Source organism: Camponotus vicinus, unplaced genomic scaffold (assembly GCF_025532165.1).
Source record: "Camponotus vicinus isolate PSW18456_S1 unplaced genomic scaffold, iyCamVici1.0 SCAF_6, whole genome shotgun sequence".
NCBI classification, from domain to species: domain Eukaryota; kingdom Metazoa; phylum Arthropoda; class Insecta; order Hymenoptera; family Formicidae; genus Camponotus; species Camponotus vicinus.
The window spans coordinates 7,511,731-7,536,752 of NW_028141978.1; the positions used below are offsets into that span (position 1 = coordinate 7,511,731).

The 25,022-nt window shown below is 38.2% G+C and overlaps 5 protein-coding genes across 12 annotated transcripts; 3 read left to right on the forward strand and 2 right to left on the reverse strand.

Moving 5' to 3' along the window:
• Window positions 1-66: 66 nt before the first annotated feature.
• Window positions 67-6,066, reverse strand: Cnbp (CCHC-type zinc finger nucleic acid binding protein). 4 transcript variants are annotated; one of them, XM_083101899.1, is made up of 3 exons: window positions 5,897-6,066; window positions 3,994-4,244; window positions 67-3,801 (listed from the first exon to the last, which is right to left on the reverse strand). In XM_083101899.1, exons 2-3 carry the CDS (start codon window positions 4,231-4,233, stop codon window positions 3,577-3,579), a joined length of 465 nt encoding a protein of 154 aa, XP_082958025.1. In that variant the 5' UTR covers window positions 4,234-4,244; window positions 5,897-6,066; the 3' UTR covers window positions 67-3,576. The 4 variants fall into 4 exon arrangements, with proteins under 4 accessions (XP_082958025.1, XP_082958026.1, XP_082958028.1 ...); XM_083101900.1 differs by lacking the exon at window positions 5,897-6,066 and adding an exon at window positions 5,253-5,404; XM_083101902.1 differs by lacking the exon at window positions 5,897-6,066 and adding an exon at window positions 5,258-5,381.
• An 824-nt stretch (window positions 6,067-6,890) lies between these two features.
• Window positions 6,891-9,270, forward strand: LOC145972872 (dolichyl-diphosphooligosaccharide--protein glycosyltransferase subunit 1). Its single transcript, XM_083101889.1, has one exon. The coding sequence runs from the start codon at window positions 7,176-7,178 to the stop codon at window positions 8,979-8,981; it is 1,806 nt and encodes a 601-aa protein (XP_082958015.1). The 5' UTR covers window positions 6,891-7,175; the 3' UTR covers window positions 8,982-9,270.
• A 350-nt stretch (window positions 9,271-9,620) lies between these two features.
• LOC145972876 (deoxyribonuclease TATDN1) lies at window positions 9,621-12,785 on the forward strand. 3 transcript variants are annotated; one of them, XM_083101896.1, is made up of 5 exons: window positions 9,621-9,908; window positions 10,284-10,467; window positions 10,664-11,053; window positions 11,138-11,341; window positions 11,593-12,785. In XM_083101896.1, the coding sequence occupies exons 1-5, from the start codon at window positions 9,869-9,871 to the stop codon at window positions 11,696-11,698; spliced, it is 924 nt and encodes a 307-aa protein (XP_082958022.1). In that variant the 5' UTR covers window positions 9,621-9,868; the 3' UTR covers window positions 11,699-12,785. The 3 variants fall into 3 exon arrangements, with proteins under 3 accessions (XP_082958022.1, XP_082958023.1, XP_082958024.1); XM_083101897.1 differs by lacking the exon at window positions 9,621-9,908 and adding an exon at window positions 10,034-10,128; XM_083101898.1 differs by lacking the exon at window positions 9,621-9,908 and adding an exon at window positions 10,170-10,191.
• Tmem214 (Transmembrane protein 214) lies at window positions 11,837-19,273 on the reverse strand. Its single transcript, XM_083101886.1, has 9 exons — window positions 18,838-19,273; window positions 18,247-18,458; window positions 17,390-18,079; window positions 17,077-17,287; window positions 16,869-17,008; window positions 13,981-14,107; window positions 13,101-13,366; window positions 12,867-13,018; window positions 11,837-12,785 (listed from the first exon to the last, which is right to left on the reverse strand). The coding sequence occupies exons 1-9, from the start codon at window positions 18,959-18,961 to the stop codon at window positions 12,659-12,661; spliced, it is 2,049 nt and encodes a 682-aa protein (XP_082958012.1). The 5' UTR covers window positions 18,962-19,273; the 3' UTR covers window positions 11,837-12,658.
• Ranbp3 (ran-binding protein 3) lies at window positions 19,095-24,358 on the forward strand. 3 transcript variants are annotated; one of them, XM_083101894.1, is made up of 5 exons: window positions 19,095-19,198; window positions 20,938-21,066; window positions 21,239-21,313; window positions 21,435-22,126; window positions 22,911-24,358. In XM_083101894.1, the coding sequence occupies exons 2-5, from the start codon at window positions 21,033-21,035 to the stop codon at window positions 23,220-23,222; spliced, it is 1,113 nt and encodes a 370-aa protein (XP_082958020.1). In that variant the 5' UTR covers window positions 19,095-19,198; window positions 20,938-21,032; the 3' UTR covers window positions 23,223-24,358. The 3 variants fall into 3 exon arrangements, with proteins under 3 accessions (XP_082958020.1, XP_082958017.1, XP_082958019.1); XM_083101891.1 differs by lacking the exon at window positions 19,095-19,198 and adding an exon at window positions 20,569-20,711; XM_083101893.1 differs by lacking the exon at window positions 19,095-19,198 and adding an exon at window positions 20,722-20,787.
• Window positions 24,359-25,022: the final 664 nt, after the last annotated feature.

Consider the following 25,022-nt stretch of genomic DNA (forward strand, 5'->3'; position numbering starts at 1 on the left):
TATCAATCATGTGATCGGTGAATGCGAATATTTGGGGAATAGAGAGAAAAAAAAAGATGCAGCCTCTTTGCCTCTCCGTACACATTCTATTTCAAAAATTCAGTTTAAAAACATAACTTCAAATACTCCACAATCCTTTTTATTATTTTGCAGCTTATTTTTTTTTCTTTTTTCCTCTTCTTCCTCTTCATCCTCCTTGTCTTCTTCTTTCTTTCTCTCTGTCGCTCTCTCTCTCGTTTCCTTTCTTTTTAAGTATTAATAGATTAGTTTAATATATAAGTCGAGCCGTGGACCCGGCGTGCGCCGCCGGTCGAATTAAATTCATACACTGTAACAGTCGTATTCTTTACAATATTCGTACGTAAGTCTTGTAGCAGAGACAAAAGCGCAGGTGCCCTAATCGCACTCGTATTTTTTTTTTCTTTATAATAATTACTCGTATTATATGCTCTCGTTCGTACCCCTGGTGCCGCCAGCGAATCCGGAGACTGTGTCACGGAGGGAATCGATTTTACCACAATTTTATCCTACCTCATTCGGACTGTTATTCTTACTCGTGTGTGATGTGTACTCGACCGCGTTAAATCTCTCTTACAAACATTCTCAGCCAGACAAATACAAAAAAGCAACGCCTCTGGGAAGCCTTAACTTAAAAGCATCCGAAAAATTGGAACAACTTCGTAAACGTCGTTGTTTTCGATTCCATCGAGAGGATCCTGATTTAAACTCGTCTCGTTCTAAATTGCCAAATAAGATCCTTAAATATAAAACGCGAAGGATATTCCAATCTTTCGACGTCCACTCGCCGAGGACTTGGTCCGTGCACCGGGGCGATAGCACCAGAGGCCGCGAAGTCCGATAATAGCGCGAAGTACAATTTGTCTGATCCTCTCCGAGTCTCGCGTCGTGTGAGCACTAGCATACCGAAACTACGCAATGAGATCCGGCTTTAATTAAGTCCCGAACGGTGTGTGTTAAGTGTATAAAATTGTGTTGCAGGACACCTGGGTTTACTATACGAAATACCCCCCCCGTTCCCCGAGCGCCCCGTCGTCGCCCCACGTGAGAGGCCGCGACGGCGGACCCGCCCGGGTCTCTTCTTCCATCGAGATAGTCAGGCACGCCTGGCTTCTGAACGTTAATACACAATTGTCGCTGCTGGTAAAACCACTGGATGCATCCGCGCGCATCAGTCCTTCGGATCTGAATCGAAATATCTCGCTATCCCGGCTTTCGGATGGTTGAATTGATACCGCGTGTGTCGCGCTCTACTGTAAACGTGGTCCGGCATTGTTTGGAAAAAGTAGTCGGGAATCTAATCGTGTGTCTCTTATTCTAATTTCGTTTTTTTTTATTTTTACTTTATGAACACTGCGCGCCGCGCATCGGACGAGTCGCGGCTCTATCTCTCTCTTTAACATAATTTCGCGGGCACGAGTCTCTTTTTTTTTCTCTTAAGAAAAATCTCGCTTTGTACTCGCATAGAGTATAAGTGGTCATATAAGTGGTCATCCCCGCGGCAGGGATAGTCTTTTTTTCCCTCGAATCCGTCGCGATATATTTTTCCCTCTTTTTTTTTTGTTTCTTTCGACCGTATCTACAAATTTTGCTCCTACATAACTTATGAGTTACGTATAGGAAAAGAAAGTATATATATCGACCTCAGCAACATGTTCTCTATACATGAAAAATATAATTTTCTCATGGCAATACAAAGAAGAATCGTATCATCGGAATTAGTCACCAGCAACGACCAGAGTATAAGCTAGCTTTTTACAGTACAAAATACAGCTCCTGCACATATGCATAAATATATGTATACACATATGCGCATATATATATACATATACCTAGTAACGAAGTATTTTCAGCAACATGTAAGGATATAGTAAGGTTGGTACACACTCTCTCCCCCGGAAAGGGGGAAAGGGCTCCTCTTCCGTTCGTCACATGTTCATCAACAGCGAATGTCCATGAACGGCGATAGTATGAACAATATGAGTCTATGTTATTAACAATTATATGATTGTACGTACAAAATGTACCAACTTGTACAGACTACCGTGTTTATATGTATATATACACATACATATCGTGATGTAGCAATCGTTTCGAACGTATCATACTGGTATTAAATCGCAAATCGCGTTTCGTTCCCTTTACGCTTGGTGAAACCGCACGTCTTCTCTCTCTTTCGCCCTACTTCGTCGAAGTCGGGGTGGGTGAGTAAAAGACCCAGTATAACTGTATATAAACCCGTAAACACTGACAATCCTACAACTATATATCGCTTTGTTACGGAACTAGACGAGTCCGGTATATGGAAGAAAATAATGAAAGAAAAGTGATAAAACAAAAAAAAAAAAAGAAAAGAAAATAAAAACGCAAAAATGACGTACATATAGTAACAGCTCGGCGAGATCCTCATTACATCCTTACACATTAAAAATTAGCGTTACTAAATCTTATTTTTATGCATTCAGGGCCGGCATGTGTTCTCGCTTCTTCCATTTCTCGCTTTCGCTTTCCGAATTCATTTTTCCTTTCCTTCTTTTGTCGATTTATGAGTGTCGGCTAGAGAGTTCGAGAGGGAGGACCGGAGAATACAAGATGCGTGGATGCGAAAACTGTTACGACGTGAGCCTGTACCTTCTTGTGTGACTACTTGTTCGTAAACCGTGTCAATGTAAAAAAAAAGAAAAAAAGAGAAAAACAAAATATTCCTCTTGGTTTACCCGAGCGCCGAGCATCAGTCTACTCTTTTCTTTTCTCATGTGTTCGTCATATTAGTCGTTTCGTAAAATTTGCTTGGTTCGAACAAATACGAGGGAACGCGTAAAAGAGAAAATCTTGCGCATATTATACTTTAATTGCGTGAAAATCGTCAGATACGCATCGAATATCGCGAGACTAATTGTGGAGCTCCCCGAAGATCCATACATCTTGCATCGGAAAACAATGCGCATACGAGACAGTTCGAAGGTCAGGGGACAGAGGACTCATGTCTCTACATTCTAATCCAATCGAATGTTCATAATATTATTATATAGGTGTGTATATGTATGCTTTGTGTAGAAAGTGTGTCTCATGTAAATGTTAAATGTGTCGTTCGTAGGAGATGAACCCTGCGCTCATTCACACGTAGCAATACAATGTATATGTGTTGATGTATGTCGGTGTAACAGCAATAAAAACTTAAAGACATCATTAAGAAAAAAAATCCTTGCGAAGAGAACAACGGTGGGCAGAGAGGGGAAGGAGATTTGGGAATAAAGGACGAGGAGGGCTAGGGCTGGCCTCCGGGAATTGGGAGCACGGTATATGGTGGCAATCCGAACGATTACGATGACGACGACGATGATGACGACGACGACGACGACGACGACGACGACGACGGCGACGCTTACAGCGGCGACGACGACGACGTCGGCGACACGCGTCCTCTGCGAATTGTACGCGTCAACGAGACATACGTCCGCATCATCCCTACCTAGCTACAATTCCCGGTAGTGGCGCGCGCGATGGTAAACGGCTTATCGTTATCGTTAAGCGAGCGGCACGGATTCCGGTTGTCTCCTACTTCCTGTCATCCTGATCGCATTCGCGGCTTATGTGACCGGTCTTGCCGCAGATGTAGCAAGTCTTGCCACCGGCCTCGGTGCAGTTGCGGGCGATATGGCCCGTCTTGTTGCAATTATAGCAGCTCTGCATCGCAAAGCGGCCGGAATCGTTGCCGCCCTCCGGGCAGCTGCGCGCCATGTGACCAGTCTTGTTGCAATTGTAACAACTCAACTCCGGTCCCTGTCGGAAGAAACATCATAATCATCAATTGTCGGAAGAAACATCATCAATTGATATGGCTTCTATGTCGTAGCGCGATGCGCTACGCCAACTCTGATCGCGAGGATCCATCCATAGGCGGGACTACCACGCTGGAATACCGCTGCAGGCAACTCGAAGTAGCTACAGCTCGAGTCGCAACAACATACTGACCTGTTGACAGTCTTTAGCAATGTGTCCAACACCGTTGCAACGATAGCAAAGGTCCTGATCCTCTTTGCACTCGCGTGCGAAGTGTCCAAATTGATTGCATTTGAAGCACTTCTCTCGGCCGCGTCCAAAGCCGCCGTCTCTGTCGCGTCCACGATCTCCTCTGCCTCCACCTCCGCCTTGTGGGCACTCCCGTGCAAAGTGACCCATACGGTTACATTTGTAACACGCACTCGAACTCATCTTTTACAAATCTGCAATCAAACATACACAATTATACCTAACTGAAATTATTAAATTCTCTTATATATTTCTCCTATCAATCTATCAATGACATATTTGCTACGTCACCAGTAATCTCTGAGTACTTTCAAATATCCTTGCAATAATCTCTTATCGTATATACCTGTTTAATTGCACGTATCTCGCATCTGTTCTATGTCATACAATAAACATGAAAAATAATTTTACAATTTTACACAGAGTCGGAGAAGGAATGTATCGCTTCACACTTACTAGTTCTCAAACTTGTTATTTATTACACCGAGGAAATTTCAAATCCGTGCATGGCTATTCAAATTCCAATTATATAATCGCCGTTGAAGGAAAAAAGAAGAAAAAAAAAAAAAAGTAAATTTGACGTACTCGTAACCGGGTGCATCTCGAGAGCGATTCGCGGATCACACACAGATCTGCCATATCTAAAGCGCATCCCGTGCTGCGCGCTCGCGCGCGTCGCACACAGATGTCTCCTGAACCCGCGCGCGGGCGAGCGAGCGAGGCGCGAACGGGTTGAGGGAGGGGGTGGGGGCGGGAGGGGGGCAGGAGGGTACGACACGCAGGTGAATGTGCACTTTATCGGCGAGGAGGCCGTGCGACCGCGGCTCGCAGGAAGCGCCGGCCGGATAGCGTCGACGGGCCGCGGACTCGCGCTCGACTCATGGCGCCGGATCGAAGCGACGCGCACGCGAAACGCGTTGATAAAATGGCATCCCTCTCGCGTCGTCTCTCTCTCCCGGGAAAGAGTCCTTTACGCCGACCCGACCCGCGCCAACGGCTGGGAAACGGTCGAAACGGAGGAAACGCGGCGCACACGTGCGGGCCCCGCGAGGTCGACCATGACGATGACGGGGTAGGAAGTTGGACGAAGGAGCATCGGACACGAGGCCAACCGCGTCGGATGCGCGACGCATCGTCGCGCCTCGTCGCCGTTATCGTCGTCGACGACGACGATAACGGCGACGTCGGATCTCTTTCTTTACCGTACTCGCTCTCCTCGTCGACGATGCTCCTCCGGTTTTTCGCGGCGCCGTACTACAACGTGGCTAGCTCGATCCGCTCGCTCGATCTCTCTCTCTCTCTCTCTTTCCGTCTTCGTCACCCCGCGCTCCTCTCCCCACCAACCCCTCCGGGACCCCTACTCCATTTTCCGCCGGCGATGTATGTGTGCTTGTGTACGGCACGTATGTACGTACATGCGCGTATACGCGATACGTACGCCGCGCGACGTGAAGATGGCATCCGTGAGTGACGCCGCGCGCGCGCTGCGCTTTTTTTGCGCCGAGCAAAAGGAGGAAAGATCGCGCGTAGGCGATGGCGACCGCGATGCCGTTGGCCGTCGACGACGTCGACGGCAGCGACGACGAGGCCGCGAGCGCGCTCGCTCGACCTCGTTCGGGCCCGCCTCGCGTATCTCTCTACGCGACACGCGGCAGAGGATGCGTTTCGCGGCGCGCGAATCGCGCTCCGAGCGCGAACGGGGCCCAGGCGCGAGGAAGGCGACGGGACCACGTGCCGGGATTTGCGGCGCACGGTCCCCCCGCGACAGAAAGAGGGCCGCTCTCGCTCTCCGGCGACGGCGCGAGCCGTCGCGAGGAAGAGAGAGAGCCGGCGTAGATGAACTCACCCTGCTCGTAAAGTGCGGATACCGTGGGACTTCCTACTGCGCCGCTACGACGATGCGTACAATGACGATGGACCTACGGGAAGTGGTGTTTTCCGTGGGAAAAATCGGACCGACACTCTCCAGCGGACGGCTCGCGGCGGGCATTGACTACGAAAGGGATAGACCGGCCAATCGCCGTCGCGTTAACCCGCCAAACTCTCGGCCGCAACAATGAACGCCACCTCTTCTCGCCTGTCTCCGCCCCCTCGCCGCTTCGGTCCGCGAATCCTCGCGCGCTACCGCGATCGATCCGCTCGCCGATAGGTCGCCGCGCTCCGGGCATCCCGCCGCGTAGCGAATCGCGCGAGGATTTTATGCCGCAACGCGATACGCGATTTCGCAAGGCACATTCACAACTGACGGCTTGCAGGAAACGGATTCTCGCGGAGAAAATTTGCGGAGTGCGTAAACAAATTGATAAGAAAATGTATTGGCCGATAAGTATAACATACAAGGGCCGGTTATTCATAGTCCGGTCTTATATTTAAGATCGTCTTTAGTTCATCTTCAGATAATCCATAGCCAATGAAATGATACATACAATATCTAAAGATGAACTTAAGACGATCTTAAATATAAGAACGGACTATGAATACCGGCCAAGGAAAATAAATAATCCATTTCTATGCTTATGCAAGAGCGGATGGATCCAGAAACACGATCGTTCATTGAGTGGTTAAATAGTAATTGAATGTGATTGGCTTTTATCTTTGAATCAACCAATCACAAATTTGCTTTCGATCATTCTCGGATAAAATATCTCATTCTTATGTTTTAATACATCCGGCTTTAAGATTGACCAATCACGGTTATTCCATTCTTCAAAGGAGTAGCTGTGATTGGTCAATTCGTCAACTAATAACGATGACATCATCGATGGTAGCATTCAACGAAATAATCGCTAAGTTAACAATCATGACTCTGCATTTGCCTAAATTTACCTGAGATCGAAGGAAGAACGAGAGAGCGAAAAGCGACAGGAGGGGAAGGAATGTGAGGTTACAAGGGTGACAGATCCATTCTTGAACACAGTTTCAATTCGCGTTGAAAACGCGGACGGAGGTTAGCCTCGCTGGTCATCGGCCACGTCTATCTCGTATATCGCTACATGCTACGAACTGCCATAGGTAAACGCCACGTCTATGTTACGTACTCGCGCACGCCGGTAGCGACAAGAGCGCGCGTGTCACCACTGTCAGTATCCGAAATCCCGTAGACCCCGTTCCTGAGGACGCCGAAGATGTCTCGTACTCGCGCGGGCGCGTTGATATGCGTCCTCGCGCTCTGCGCGTACACTCTAGTGCACGCCGACCTCGTGGACCCGGACCTGGTTGTCAGAAATGTCGAGCGGCACATCGATCTGCAATCCCAGCTGACCAAGATCACCACTCGCGTGGTCCTGGACAACAACAGCAAGGATCGCGCCATCCAGCGCTTCCTCTTCTGCCTGGACGGCGCGCAGAGGAAGTCCCTCAGTTACATAGCTGCACACGTGGAACCCGGTAAACTGGAGCTCAAGGTTACGCCGATCAAGACGGCTGACAAGGCCTTCTACTCCGTCGAGCTGGCCAGTCATCTGGCACCTCGTCGCACTCTCACCATAGAGGTGGAGACGATCCTCACGCACGAGCTGGTACCTCATCCTAAGCAGATCGCCCAGCAGGAGAAGCAGCTGGTCAAGTACACGGGAAATGCGTACGCCTATTTGCCTTATGCCGTAACCAAACAAACGACTTACGTGGCGTTGCCGTCTCGCAACATTGAAAGCTACACCAAGATCAAACCTGTCTCCCAGACTGGCTCGGCGATAGCTTATGGACCATTCGAGAAGCAACTGCCTTTCGCCTACGAGGAGTTGGTGGTGCACTTTGAGAATAACAACAAGTTCCTTACGGTGACCAAGCTCGAGAGAACCATCGAGCTCTCTCATTGGGGTAATATAGCTGTCGAGGAGCACATTGATCTCTTGCACACCGGTGCTTTGCTGAAGGGTTCCTTCTCTCGTTACGAGTACGCTCGTGAATCCAAGTCCGGACAGGCCAGCATCCAGAGCTTCGACACTATCCTCCCGGCGGCTGCTTCTGACATCTATTACAGGGACGAGATCGGTAACATCTCCACGTCGCACACTCGCATCAAGAAGGACTCGGTAGAGTTGAATCTGCGGCCGAGATTTCCGCTGTTTGGAGGCTGGAAGACTCGCTACACGATCGGGTACAGCGTGCCCAGTTACGAGTATCTGTTTCATTCCGGAGACGATTACACCCTGGAGATGAGACTGCTGGATCACATCTTCGACGACATGATCGTGGACGAAATAATCCTGAAGATCATCCTGCCGGAGGGTGCGCACAGTATACACCTCGAGTTACCGTATCCCGCGACTCGCTTAACAGATTCTTTGCACTACACGTACCTCGACGTCATCGGACGTCCGGTGGTGTCCGTGACTGGAAAGAATCTGGTGGAGAATCATATCCAGAGTTTCAGGTTGAAGTATACATTCCCGCGTCTGCTGATGCTGCGGGAGCCGCTGCTGGTCGTGGGCGCGTTGTGTCTATTGTTCCTGTTAGTCATAATATACGTCAGACTGGACTTCTCCATCGACAAGGACGAGGCTTCGGAGAGCAAACTGAGGATCGCCGGGCAATGCGAGAAGATACTGGCCGCGCAGGATCGTCGAGTCACGTCCTACAACGAGCTGGATGATCAGCTGGCCTACCTAAAGACGAACAAGGACGCCAACGCGTTCCTGGCTGCGGTGAAGGGCATCAATCAGGAATACAAGGCGGCTACTGGTGCGCTCAACGAGATCGCGCAGAAGCTGAAGGGCGAATCCGGCGACGTGTACGATCGCGTGCAGGAGCTGCAAAAGTGCGATCGTTCCCTGAAGGAGCTCTACAATCAGCAGCAGGCGTTGTACGTCGATAAGCTGGTCCCGGGGAAGATCGGTCGCCAGCAGTTCGTCGAGGCGGAGGCGGCGATCGCCAAGAAGAAGGAGGACTGCGTCGATAAGATCAACGCGATTGTCAAGTCGCTCCAGTAATTGCATTCCGCGAACGAACTTGAGAGTAACTTGATGGTGTATTTTTGCAATACGTACAGTAATACAAATCTCTGTCGCATCTGTTAATATTCCATTCGCGAGAATGTAAACGAAGGATTCCACGAGTTTACAAACGCATCGAGTCACAAGAAGAAAGGAAAAAAAAACTCTTATATCTCTCTGTACCGTAAATTTAAGATTTGTAATAAATACGTGTAGGAAAAGACGGTTTTGTTTAGGCCTTCTCTATAAGACTGTTGTACCTAAATAAAAGAATTTGTTGATAACATCTTGGGATGTATATATAACAATTTTCCTCGATGCAGATTTCCATCATCTAAAAAAATTAATGAACGAGATTAAATTCAGCTTATTAAGTTTCTGTAGTTTGAAAAAAAATATATAATATATATTATAAAAATAAATATGTATAATAAATAATACATAAAATAAATAATATATAAAATAGATAAATAATATATAAAATAAATAAATATATACATGAGATTACAAAATTGTAAAATTATATGTTGAGAAAAAATTATGTCTATTGTAAAAAGGTAGAAATTATCGATGAAATCTGCGGATATAAATTTTCCTGGAAATACACGACATCCATCATTTTATTAAAGGAAGAAATCGGGACTCGGTAGTCGCAACAAGATTAGATCGATGTTTTGCGGCGGCGAGGATCGCGTCGTCGAAACGAATCCTACTGCGCATGAAAGCGCAATGTCAGATGTCAGTTCTGCCCGAGCCGAGCGTCTGGCCCTCATCCATGTGTCAATGGATGGCTGAACCGGTTAAACGAGGGACACCTGCTAACCTCTTTGCCTATTCTCGAGCCGATTCCTCGGGCTCCGATAATTCGCGCGGGAGCAATTCTTATGCTCAGGACTAGGATGTCCAATCTACGGAAATTCATAGGTAAAACGATCGTCTTTCGCATTCGCTCTCGACAAAACTGCGTACTCCATAATTTGTCTAGCGTCATACACACACACATACACATCCTTGCGATGAAGGTTATAACGATACAATTAAAATCGCTTCCAGTCGATAGTTTGCGAATTATTTTAATTTTCGCATTTTCTGGAAAAATTTCCTTTCGTAGTAACCTTGTGTTCTTTGATGCTGAAAAAAGATTGTAGATATCTTAGCATTGTCAATAATTCGCTAATAGAATAACTTGTATAATTTACTTGTATTTGTGTGTAATTGTATAATTTATGTTAAAAGGAGGTTTATTTATATACTTAAAAGGAGATAAAGCCTTATATTTTTTGGTCTTAATTGTTATAGATATTGGAGCTAATTTAACAGATCCTATGTACCAAGGCATTTATCATGGGTCTCAAAAACATCCGCCAGATTTAGACAAGGTTTTAGAGCGAAGTTGGAACAATAATCTTTCCAAAATCATTATTACAGCTGGTAGTGTGGAAGAAAGCAAAAAGGCGCTTGAAATAGCAAGAACCGATGGCAAGTTCTCGATATATCTCTCTTTAAACATGTCAAATTTCTTAAAGGATTATTCAATATATTTCTTTTAAGTTCACACATTGTAAATAATTCTAATTTTTAATATGTTTTGTACTAATTTATTATATTAAATTCTTTGTATCCTTTTATTCTATTACTTACAAGTTGTTGATGGTGATTAATTAACATATTGCAGACAGACTATATTCTACAGTTGGTTGTCATCCGACCCGTTGCAACGAATTCGAAGAATGTGGTGATCCAGAAGGATACCTTAAAATGCTGTCCGATCTGGCGCTAAATAACAAAAACAAGGTCGTTGCTATCGGCGAGATGGGCCTGGATTATGACAGATTGAATTTTTGTCCCAAAGAGACTCAAAAGAAATATTTTGAGATGCAGTTATCGCTGTGTTCCACGTTAAAGTTACCAATGTTTCTACACTGCCGCAACGCCAGCGATGACTTTATACGAATTCTGAGGAAGCACAAAAATGAATTGACACCAGGCGTTGTACATTCGTTCGACGGCAATCCAGAAGACGCGAATTCCATATTACAATTAGGCTTGTCCATCGGCGTCAATGGATGGTATGATAGTGCGTGATTCTTGAAGAGAGCTTGACAACAAGAGAAAAAAGTTGAGCCGATAGTAATATTTGTTTTGCGTTCCAGTTCCCTAAAAACGGAGGATAATCTCTTCGCAATCACTACTATCCCCTCAGACAGGCTTATGATAGAAACTGATTGTCCATGGTGCGAGATCAGGCCGACTCACGCGTCCGCAAATGACGTTATCACACATTTTCCGTCTGTAAAGAAAGAAAAGTGGCAAGCAGACCAGATGGTTAAAGGACGGAACGAACCCTGTACAATAGTGTAAGTACCTGTATAGCATAAATTGATTATAATCAATTATGATATTATCGATGACAATATTTTAATATTTCTTGAAAACAAAGCAAAAAAATACAGTATAAAAATTAAAAACATGTGTCGATATAGAACACTTTTTTCCAAATCGCAACATGACATAATTTTGCTTCTTATTAAAAATTATATAACACCAATTGTACTTTTAGTATTTTTAAATGATAAACATATAATTCAATTGCATTTTCTATTTGCAGTCAAATATTGGAAGTCCTAGCACGGATTAGATATGAGGAAGAAGAATATCTATGTAATCAAATATACAAGAATACGATGAAACTCTTCTTTCCATATGAATTATAGTGTGCAATCACAAACTGCGAAAACGTAAGCGCATCTAGAGTGCGGCATTAATGAAAGCACACTCGTGGAAGAAATCAGGGATAAAAGCTGTGAGAGAGGAGTATGCTTAGAAGGAAGAAAAGATATATAAAAGAGAAACACGCTGCCGAAATGCTCTATTGAAGGAAGGAAATGAAGACACTCATTTTTACATACGTAGCTTTATGGAAGTGGCTGTTGTCCACAGATCTCTTCCCATGTAAAACTTTAATATATTCTTGTTAAAATTATATTATATATCATCATAATATCATACTCATCTATCGCATTTTGTCACTATTATTACCATCATCTCATTATTATTATTATTTGCGATATTTATTAATATTATTCTGCTATTCCTACAATATCACTGTTGTCACTGTTATTGCTCTGACCCATCTCTCTGACGTGATTTTTCATTAATTGATTATAAATGATCTTATTTCTTTTTACCTTTGGTAGTATACTCCTTTTTATGTATTACATTTACAAGAAAAACTGTTACGAAAAACAATGATTTTATTTATAATTACTCAATATAGTCGAATATATTCAATCAATATCCTCAAAATTATAAATGAAAATACAAAATATTAAAGTTCGCATTTTGCGCATACAGAGACCTATAGATATATTATATATAGATATATATTACTTATCAAGAATGATTTCAAAAAATGATACAAGTATTTATCTTAATAAAAAAGTGTTCGCGATTATTCATGTTTATCAAAAGGTCACGAAATTTTCTTCGTCAAGACCAACCAAAATAAGATGCTCTCTTTTTGAGATATCACAGGTAAAATGGCCGACGTATTCGTGATCTTCAAAAGCATATATGTAAAGTTTCCATGTCATAAATAATAAATGCCGAGGTACGTGGATAGATGGAGATTTCGTTACCAAAAATTGTTCTTAGAGCAAACCAATAGATTTTATTCATGGCACTTTGGAGAGAGTCTGTACTTTCTCATACACCCAATCATATGTTTGACTGGCATACGATTGCGTCGTATCAAAAGCCCATATGGCGTAACTCCGGAGATTATCCGGGCTAAGTTTTCCCCTGAAGACAGAAAAAGAAAAGATCACAGTCAGATATTCAAGTGATGTATATATGCAGCTTCTATATAAGTGTAACACTTACACAAAAACATTCTTCTCCAACCATTGTATCGTTGTAGTGGAATATTCAATAACTTTCTCTCCAATCAGAATGAAGGAAACTTTCACAAACTCCAGTGCTTGAAAACTTTTAGTTTTAGTTTCTTCTATAATACCTGGGGCGTAATGTTCGATCTGTGCAAGAAAGATTCATTATATATAAGTATTATAAGAGTTGTATATATGATAAAATATTTAAAATTTTTATTAGACTTACCGTGTCGAAAACTACAGGTATATTTTTTTCGACATATGCTGCAGCATTGTTATATAGTCTAACTGAAACATTTCTCGTTATAAGGTAGACATCACCAGCCAATTTAACATATGGTGAACTTAAGTCTACAATAGCTTTATAATATTCTGGTGAGCTATCCTTGATTGCTTTATGTCCTGCAGACCAATATAACTTTATTGTAGCCCATGCTTTTTCAATATGTTTCAATATTCCATTAGTTTTCAAGAACTTTCCAATTTGGGATGCTATAAACACACATAATAAATGTTAATGTATAATCAAATAAAGGACCAATTTGTATCTCAAATTTAATTACAATAGAAATTAGTACAGAGAAATAAAAGTATTAATGGGCATGATGTTTATGGTAGCAATAGAGATTTTTGCCAATCAACCATGATAATTTAGACCTCAAACAACCACGGGGGTTACAAAATAACTTTTAGATCTAGGGCTGTGGTCAAAGAGCTGAGGATACTTTGAAGTTTGATTGACCAATCAGATTAAAGAAATCTTTATTCCTTTTACTCTGATTGATCAATCAAACGCTTCAAAGCATCTTTAGTCCTTGACCGCAGCCTAGGTGACATTAGGGACTGATCTAGCCCCACTTGTTTCCTTTACTACTACTACTACTACTACTACCATGATAATTTAATTGGTCATGTCATTGTGAATATTATAAGGTGTGATAATAAGATTGTAAATATCTCTGAATAAAAATTTTACATAAAATGTTAATTGTAAAAATTTAAAAGAAGACGAGAGAACAATCTTTTAGAATGACAAGCCCATGATACTTATGAATACTTAAGAAACAAATAGAGTGATAATGTTGTTGTTTGCGAAATATTCTTACCTTCAAAGGAGCCATGTTTTTGTGTGTCATATGCTACAATAGCACCAATAAGTAGTAATAAAAAGAGACTGGCAGATCTCCATGGAAAACTGCGACGCGTGGAAGAGGTCATTTTCTTCAATAGTGCCTGAAAGAATAAATAATAAAATTGGTTTCTCAAAAATTTATTTTACTCCAAAGTTTTACTCAAACTTTAAAAGACGATTGATCAAACGTCACGCGAGGATCTCGTCTTTTTTTTATGTTCAACATTTGCCTCTCGCGTTGATTTCTTTTATGCACGCGAGAATGAATTCTAATTGATCATAATAAATAAAATTGATAGTAAAATTTGCAAAAATAATCGCGACCATCGTGCTTGAGAGAAACTGTACCCTATGTAAGTCCTCCGAAAGGACTTTGAAATCGCGATTACGTGAAAACTAATTAATGATAACTGATGACAACATCCTTTCCTCATCGATATTGAAAAATCGGCCTGTCATCGACATGCTGGAAAAATGTAATCAGCCGCTCGAGCGACTCGATCTTTCATCTCTAAGCGTGTCACGCATAAATAATTACGAGTTGCGTTGAAAGAATCGGAAATTGCGAGACAAACACACACACAGAGAGATACTCACACACATACATTTATATACACATATCCAGACGCGAGGAATTTTATCTTACCTGCGGAAACTCGAGACACGTCAGAGCTGTTATGTATAATCGAGGCTCCGATTTCGTTCCGCGACGTGACTCGAAAAAAAAAAGAAAAACGCGGAGAGACGCGAATGATGTCAATGTCGTACTAGTCGTACAGCCGATCGCGCGGTGAGGGGGCAACGCGAGCGATCAATAAGTCCCGTACACTCCCGAAAACAGCCACCTAACCTGCTGATGCGAGAGCAGATGCGATGGAGTTTGTTCGAATCGAGCCCGCCTCTCTCTCGGCCGCCTGTTGACGTCGAGCAGGGACGAAACTGCCCGAGCGAAGCGGGTTCAAACGCGCCGAGGGGTTCTTCCCCCTCGCGAGTCACTCCGCCGCAAAGATCATCTTCGATCACGAAGAGCGATTCGAACAAACAAGCTATATTGAACCATTTGAATATTGTACGAAGAGTATTAATTGCGGAAATAAATGTAAATTTACCTCTTCGATTGCGCACTATAATTTCTATCCTAGAACACCAAGTGTGCCGAGGTAGTTATGGACAATCGTTATTTAATTTTAATTAACTCCGACTTGTGTGATCTCTCCAAATTCCTCTTTGGAGAAGTCAGCAGAGTGACGCGCAATGTTTACGACTCGAGTGTCTTGCCTCCGGACTGGGGAATAAGAAAGAGAGAGAGAAAAACACACACCACACGCTTATATATACATATATATACATATTTGCATATGTAAATATATGTTTATATATATTTCAACATACCAATTTGTAAAAACTGTGAAAATCAATTGATAGTAGATACCAACGCGTTACAGAATTTAACTTGTTGATATATCTAATACCCGGTGTTCGGGAATGTATAGGAATACGATGACGCACTAGGTAATAGAATATCGTATTGACGAAGATTGTGACGTACGTACGTAATTGTGCGTCTAATTCTAATCAGCGATGACGTTATTTCATGAAGCGCATCTATCGATCATCCTTTCTTTTTTTATTGTTTTTTTATATCGATTATGAACTTTCTCCTGAGAGTTGTTGTTTGTTGCATGTAACTAAATTCTTAATCTCCTTCAATATATTATTCAATGTATATTGTGTTTTCTAATTTTTAAAATTATTAATCTCTAATCTTTAAAATTACTTTCGTATAATTTTCGCGTTTTTTCTCTTCTCTAAAAAACTATATAATATTATATTTATAAATAAATAGAAATAAAAAAAAAGATTTAATTGAAATGTAGAGATATATTATAATTATATTGAATGAAATTTTCATATCAGATGAAATTCAGGGGATCGATCGAGTTTTACATTAAATATAAAATAGGTGTTGCTTGGCAAGAGAGAAAATTTCTACAATCTATATACATCTAAGAGAAGAGAGAAGAATTCAGTGAAAGGGAAATATGCTTTCCAAGTTTAATTGTCCATAACTGTCCATCATATTCAACTAAGTGAATTAGTTTTCGTAAACCTCGGTTTTATGGAATATCGCGAGACACACAACGTGTGTTTTAAATTAGATGCAACGCGCAGAAAGTATGCAAATTTATAATCATTACCTATTTGCACACGCAATCTTTGTTAGAGGTCGAATGTGGCGGGATGTCATGCTGCGAAATTTACGACGTAATTGGTTTTAATAACGACTAGTAATTTCTTGCTTGTTGCTTCTGCGGCGTTTATCGACGCCTCTCGTAAACACGATATATACGACTCTAATGGAAAGTAATGTTTTTATGATTTCTTGCATGGTTTGTATATTAGTGAAGAAAATACACGATATCCGTCGTTGCACTTGTTAATCGTGTAAATGCAAAGAAAACGAATTGTAACTTTCACCTTTTGAAGATAAATAAATAATTAAGTTTATTTTTTTTCTGTAATAATTTCGGAAACAATTTTTTAATTAACATGCGGTGATTATTAATTTAGATATTTTTTTATTCTCTATATATAAAAAAATAGCTGTATTATATATTCATATTAAAATAGACTTGGAAAACATTTTTTAAGTTATAATCTAAAACACGATATATCAGATAATCACAGTTGATAAAAATAAATATTTATAGTGTTGTGTTCGCGTTTTCTTCAACACAGCTTATAATTACTATAAATTCTATATTATTTTTGAAAGCACAATTTGTGCTTATAATTTTATATTGTGATAAAAAATTTTGTGTATATAAATATAATACTGCATATACATATAAAAGCACTTACCTGGGATGTTTTTTTGCATGCCAGGGCCAAGTTTTCGTCTTTGGCTTTTTTCCATTTTTCATTATTGTTTTGAATAAATCCGAGAGTTTCTTTCAAATGCTTAGCTTTGAGTTTTGTTTGCAAACTAGGTAAAGTTGTATCTGTAAAAATGATTTTGTGTAAATGTATCCATTTATTTCTATAGTATATGAAAAGCGCGGATACTAACCGATATATGATAAAAGAAGACTGGATTGGTACAAATGTTTGACATAAATGGAATTCAAAGTAGTAAAGCAAAGAGGTTCCGTGACGAGGCAGTCTGCGAGAGCCTTAACTAACTCATGTCTGTAATTCGGATCTGACTTTTGCGATACTTTTCCCATTAACATCTCGAATAATTTCGTGTAACTTATATCCTTGTTCCTAAACAATATCGACTGCAAAAGATATCATTTAATTCGTCGCGTGTCATTCACATAATTAATGATTAATTGCGCGAAAATCAAGGCTCGTGAAAAGATTCGCATTGCATTACTTACTCGCAACTTGTCGATACTCGTATTAATCTCTTTTCCCAGATTCGCCGGTTGAATGTTTTGAAATCTTTGAGAGTAGGTATCCATGATAATATCCAGATACAGGTCCAAACTAAGATCGTGAACATTGTCATGGCCGAAAACAAGATCGTTGAGAATCTGCACGACGTAACTGGCGTATCCCTTCGTTTCCAGCATCGGTGACATTACCTCGTGCCAAATCTTTAAACCCACTGCCAGATTCTTTTTGCCGGCTTGCGACCAAGCCCACAACAGGGATAAGCCAATATTCTTCCTGTTCTCGTAAGAGTTTCTTACGCTAATCAATTTGGGAATGTTGGCGGCGGTCATCTCGGGATTTAAATGCGCTAGCAACTGCAAAAATATCTTGTGTCCAATAACTGGAATGCCTTTAACCATGTCAGTAGCCATCGCTGTGAGAGTATTCTCGTAAAAAATTTGTATAGTTTGCTGCCCCGCCATTTCCACTGCCTGTTCGAGTATGGAAGAGATCGCCTTAGGTACTAGACTTAACGGATAATCTTTAGGTTTTCCTGAGAATATTGTGTCTTCCTTGCTAATAGGTATCTTGATGTTGAGAAAAGCATTGAGTTCTTTCAACCAGAGCAAGGGAGCTTCAGGAAATCTGATTTGCGCAGTGGTCAGAAGTTCATCGAGCTCTTGTACATTGATCTGTGTACATTGTAAAAAAAATTTATAATACATAATTCAATATATCTGCGTTTTTGCGGAAAATTTTTTCTTTTGTTAAAGTGGTTTAATATAATAAATGCACAGATATGAAAAATTAATTGCAACTATGCTTCTACATATCTATTTTAAATCAAAAGCAGCCTTACTGCATTTAATGCATCCTTAATAGTTTTGGGAGGTTTTTCCTTGGGCTCTTGTTTCTTCTTCTCAGCTTGCTGCTGTTTTTGCTGCTGCTGTTGCTTCTTCTTCTCCTCATTCTCTTTTGTCTTGTGCTCTTTTGCTTGTACCTTGGCAGGCTTCTTATTCTCCTTGTTTCCATCCAGATTGTCATAGAGCGTCTTTACTTGACTCAATGGTACTAAAATCATTCATAAATTGTCAGATAACTATCTTGATATATCAGAGCAAGAAGTTAATGTTTATTCATAAAATAATGATAATTTAAAATGATGATTTGTCACAAACCATATAAACATCCATTCAGTCCATTGTATATTACTTTGCAACAAAAAGAATGAAAATAGACTGAATCGTTCACAAAAAAGTACATACATTAGTACCATATTGCGACTATTTTTTTAAAGCATGCTGATCGGCTGTTCACCTGGATCGTATAATTTTTACAACGATATCTTGCAATTGTAGAGATAGAGTTGCGACAAATCGGAGCAAAGTTATAGGAAGTTATAGAATTAATTTTTTTTTTAAATAGGTAGGGATTATAGCAGATGACTTACAAAAGTCCTCAACTTTCGGCGCGTTCTCGATAAATTTCTTCTTCTCGGCCTTCGTGAGCTTGCTGGACTTGTCGTTTCCCCTGTCCTTCTTCCTGCTGACCAGTTCCCAGCTACCGGACGACATCGCGACGAACGCGGATCAACGACAATACAAATACAACGCGGTGACAACAAACACGTTATACCGCCGACTCCGAAAGGCACTGAATTGGAGCTGACTTAACTGGAGTAGGTACAGTGTGTGATCGAAGCACAACGTGTGTCGATCTAGTTTGTTGGTGAGGTGTCAATTAACACACAGTGGTACGTGGTAGCGCATGCGTATTCGCCGAATTGCCACGCGCACTGGCGAAATACAAAGGTTCGTCTTTTTTTATACTGACATTTTTTGTATCACGTATATTTCTCCCGTTTTCTCCCTCTTTAAAGGTCGCAAATAGTACGTAGTACCTATACTACAGCTGTTTCATGTCAAATGAAAGAAAGCAGAGAGTAAAAAGATAGGAAGATAGGAAGATAAGAAGGTACAATTGAGATGATAGATACTCATTCTTTAATTATCAATCCAATGAAATCGATCGATGAATAAAAAATTTTATTTTATTTATTTATTTTATTATTTTATATATTATATATATTTAGAAATGATTTTATATATATATATAAATTTTTAATAATTTTTATAATTGAGAGAGAGAGAGAGAGAGAGAGAGAGAGAGAGAGAGAGAGAGAGAGAGAGAGAGGAAGGGAGGGAGATTTATTGTCTCAAATTTATTACTTTTATATGGAAAAAAACACAATATAAAATAATATCATAAATTAGTAAATTAATGAGCCTTTTGCAAATTATAATCTACTTACTTTTGTTATAATTTTAAATTAATTTTCAATTGAACACAATTAAAAGATTTAATAATATTTTCTCAACATGCGCTAATCGAACGATCGCGCCTTTTCAGTGAACTTCCGGTGCGTCATGTCATATAGTACCACAGTATAGATAATATATAGAAGTCTGTGCGTAGAGCATACTACGTGACGTACATAATGGCTGCGTTCAGCAGGAAAAGCTGCTTTGCAACTGTTGTAAAATTCGTGAATCTGATTGGTGTATGCTCTTAGATTCAGTCAAAATTAAGAGCATACACCAATCAGATTCACGAATTTTACAACAGTTGCAAAGCAGCTTTTTCTGCTGAACGCAGCCATTGATGTATATAGACTTGAGATTGGTGGTGGGATTTTCGAACAATTAATATATGAAAATTATTTGTTAATTATTTATATCACACAAATAGTAAATACAAGTCACTTATCATTTATTGATATCTCTGGTAATGACTTTTTTATGCACTAGTTTAAAACAATTATATCTCCACATCTTTTGGCATTTGAATGTTATATGAATTTTCTTATTCAGAATAATCGATACTACAACTTTCTAAAAATATTTACTATTCCTAACATATTGTATATATACACTTATGTTATAAGGGGTGTCTCACAACTTTCGTATAACTTTCATATAATTTTCCATATAATTTTAATAATATATTTCAAAGATAAAAGAGTCAAAAATCTTAATATAAAAATTTTAAAATATTGTACGGAGATGAGACACCCTGTATATATGTCTTCGAAATGAACCCAGTTTAAAGATATCTTTTTATACTAACATTCAACGCAATTTTTAATATCAAGAGACGTCATTCATGATCATACATAAAAAATAACTGATTGATATGTACATACATACTTTTATTTTTAATCATTTGTATATCTTTTGAAAATGAATATCAAGTGTCAATATGGAAACGTACCTTAATAATGTCCTTCGGCTGTATTCATTTCGAGAAAAATGGCGGATGGCAAGGGTGCGTTTTGTATTTTCTCTTGATTTAATTACATTACCCAAAAGTGTCATGAAATAATATCGCGTAAATACTAAAAGTACTTTATATCACATGATTTATATGATGTGGTATTTAATTAAAAATATATTGTGCATTTTTTATCGGTGAAAATTCCATGTTTACATGTTCACGACCTGACAAACTAACCATTCATGTCAATAATTTTAATTTTTTATGCTGTTTTTAGAAACTACAGAGGAAATTGATCGTCCATCACTTGTCCTAAAAGTTGATCCGCCGGAGGAGTCACTGGAAGATACCGAAGATACCACCGAAGATTCGATGAATAGTAATTCAGCCATGCAATCTGATTGCGGTATATATGTTTACAAGTAGTCTAAATTATTAAGACGCTTTATATATTATTCAGAAATTCATGAAGCAGTTACAAAAATTAGTATCTATATATTATAAATTATATATTTTTTGTCACTTTTTTGCAAAATATTTAATTGTTTAATAATACAGTAAATTTATGAATTTTGTAGACGAAACACATAAACCGGAAACGAATAACCAAGAATCTACATTAACATCTATTAAATCTTCAAATAAAAAACATAGTGAGTTTATATAAATTAAGAAAACTGATGTATATTCATTATACATTTGTATGCATATGTATTTATATATATAGACATATAAAAAAATATATATATGTATATACATATGATATATTTACAGGTCCTGTGTTAGTTGCTTCAAAATTTGGAAATTTATTTGGTGTTAATGAATTTTCAAATTCTGTAACTAATAAATTGAAGTCGTCTATATTAAGACCATCACAATTAACTGTAGTTACCAATAGTTCTACTACTGACAAAACTGTTTTACAACCTGCAAAATTTCACAATCCATTTACAAAGATCACCGATAATTCTATACAAGATGAATCTATGACAAAAGACAATAAAACTGAAGTGAATATAGAATCTAAAAATGAAGAAAAACCTGCGGAAGATATAAAACCAAAATTTTTACCTTTGGGTGTGAATACAAAAGAGAATGAAAATAATGTAAATAATACTGTGACACCCAGTGCTGATACACCTAGTTTTGTATTCGGTCAAAATTTGAAGGAACGTGTTACTGTTTCGAATGATGCAATAACAGAAAGTTCAGATAATTCTGAAAAAGAAGAGACAAAAACTGAAGAAAGTAATGAGAATGGATCTTCTAAGCTTTTATTCTCAAATGCAGCTGCAAATTGTCGTGCTACTGTAAGGCCAGGTTTAACATTAACGCAAGCAGCACAGGTTTTAGAAGAGGCTAATCGTGCAAACAAAAGAAAATATAGTCAAGTAACATTGTTAACTGGTGAAGAAGGAGAAACAAACGTTCTTCAAATGAATTGCAAATTATTTGCGTTTGATAAGGTGTGTATAACAAATATCGTTTAATGGATAAGTTCAGAGTTAGGAAGTGATGCATTACTTCGTATTTCTTGGTTACTTATAATTGTATTACTATTATTTTTTCTTATAATCAGAATAATGGTAATGATATTATAAATTTTGTCTGTAATAGAAAAAGTAATTTTCACATATTTTTTTCAATAACAATGAATTCAATCATTATTTTTATTTTACTGTTCTATCTATGAATCTATATGATATGATTATCAAATATATACAAATTAATAAATAATTGATAAATATGAATTTTATTTTAAATTCAGATCATATAATTCTTATAAATTTTGAATATTAAAAATGACCCACAAACAGATTAATTAACGCATCAGAAATTGCATAAAATTAAAGATACAAAAAAAAGAAAAACGATTTTGATATTTACATTTTCCAATTTATTAAGAAACTAAGAAAATCTTTTTATTTATATTTATAAGAAATTTGAAAATATTAAAAAGAATTATGTTTGCAATATTTTTTAAATAAGTTTTTTTTGATATTAAGATTCAAAATTATTATGAAAATTAATATATATGATAGTAATATAAATGTTGAAATTTTACTTTGTCTTTGTTATATTTAATATAAAAAAATATCCAGAAATGTAAATTTCATGTATTTTATTAGTATTTTAGTCACACAATTATGAATGTACACTACATAAATTTAATTTCGTACAATATATGGACTACTTATATGTACTATTGAATTTTTAAAATTTTTGATTTCTATTTTTTTGATATTGCAGACCACTAGCAATTGGCAAGAAAGAGGAAGAGGTACATTAAGACTTAACGACCGAGATGAAGAATCTCGTTTAGTTGGTCGTACTGCTGGAACACAAAGATTGATTCTGAATACGAAAGTATGGCCGGGTATGACTGCAGAACGTGCTGGCCCTAAATCACTAAGACTAACTGCAATGGATGTTCATGGAGACATACGAATTTTTATTGTCCAAGCAGCACCTAAAGAAGTCGATGAACTGCATAATCTTTTATTGCAGCGACTTAAACGCGCGCAAGAACGCCATCCTAAAAAAGTAGCAACTGATCATTGACAACCAATTGATAACTCCAATGGGGCGTTAGCCACATTAGCATCAGCTTAATTTAAGCAACTATAATAGAGATCACTAATATGTAAGAAGAGCTAAATTTTTCAAAAGTATAAGGCTCTATCTAGCATATGCGCAATAGAATGGCTATGATTTGTGCCTTCCTTCAGAAGTTGCAACCCTGTTGACACCAGTATTTGTCGAAAGACAAAGAAGATTAAGTCGTGGTACACATATATAAGTTGATATTCTTGTACAAATTAGATTTGTTTTTTTTTTTCATAAATATAAAATGTCTTTATAATCATTCCCATTTTATAATCTTTTATTTGAAATTTAAAGTTTCTTAAATAAAAGTGCGTGTGTGTTATGAAAAATAGGGATTTTTAAAGATAGTGTAATATCAATTATATATAAATTGTTATAAATTATAAAATAAAGAGCAATTTAGTTCTTGAACTCTTAAAAATTTCAATAAGTTTATATTTACACTGAAGTCTGCACAATTATTACAGTAAGTGATTTTTTTCTAAAGGTGATGTGTTGTGTCAATCTATATAATAGATTTAAATAAACAGCTTATATGTACACAATTTTACGATTAAGGTATGCATGAAATAGCTGAAGAAAAATGAGTTAAGCTATCTGTGTACTACCGTAACTGTAATATTGCCGTTATCTGTATGTTAATTTGTATTTGAGAGATGATTTGTAGAAATGTACAATACAACGGCATTATTATTATGAATACTACTTTCTGCTATTACTATTATAATAATTATTACTACTACTACTACTACTACTACTACTACTACTACTACTACTACTACTACTACTACTACTACTCTCACTACTCTACTACTATTACTACTAATTATTACTATTACTATTACATTATTACTATTATACTATTATTACTGCTACACACACAAATGCTATTTTAGATGTACATAAAATTTTCGATTTATAGTATGTATATAGTCAGTGTATGACGGGCAGGAGGGTTCTGGTAGCACTTTTTTATTTTCCTCTATATTACAAAACCAAATTATTCTTAATCTTTGATTTCGCCTAGTAAAGTTTATTTTATAAAACTTGTCCTCTGTACTTGTTAAGTAAATAAAACTCATTGTATACAATCTACAATAAGAAATTGATATTACTTAAGAAAGAAAAAGAGCAAAGATTGTTATTGATTCAAATTTCCAGTCTGTGTATGTGATTTATGGAAAATGTATCGCTCATTGATTATACGAGAATAATGAATAATGTATAAAAACTCTTTCTTCAATACACATATCGTCTTTATAAATAATTGCATATAAGTGTGTCGTATGTTAATAAGGACAATAAATGATTTGAAGTAAAATCATAAATTCAAGTCCATTTTTGAAATTATCTATTTTAGCATATTTAATATTTTTTTCTGTGAGTCTTTATTGTAATTGCTTTCTACAAATAAAAAGATAATACAACATACACATGTGCATATATATATATATATATATATATATATATATATATATATATATATATATATATATATATATATATAAAATATATATATATTTTTAAAAAATTCTTTTAGAAAAAAGAAATAGTAAAATGTGATGTATCTGAAATAAAACAAAGTTGTTGAATTTTTGAGATACTATTTAGGTACGGTTTGTAAAATTCGTTATTGTCAAAAGAGGCATTATTGTTATTTAGGAATTCTGATTTCGTTTTCCAGCCTGGAAAATATGTTGCGGGTATTGAGTAACATTCCTGTGCCTTGCGATATTTAGCGCAGCTGGCGCAACG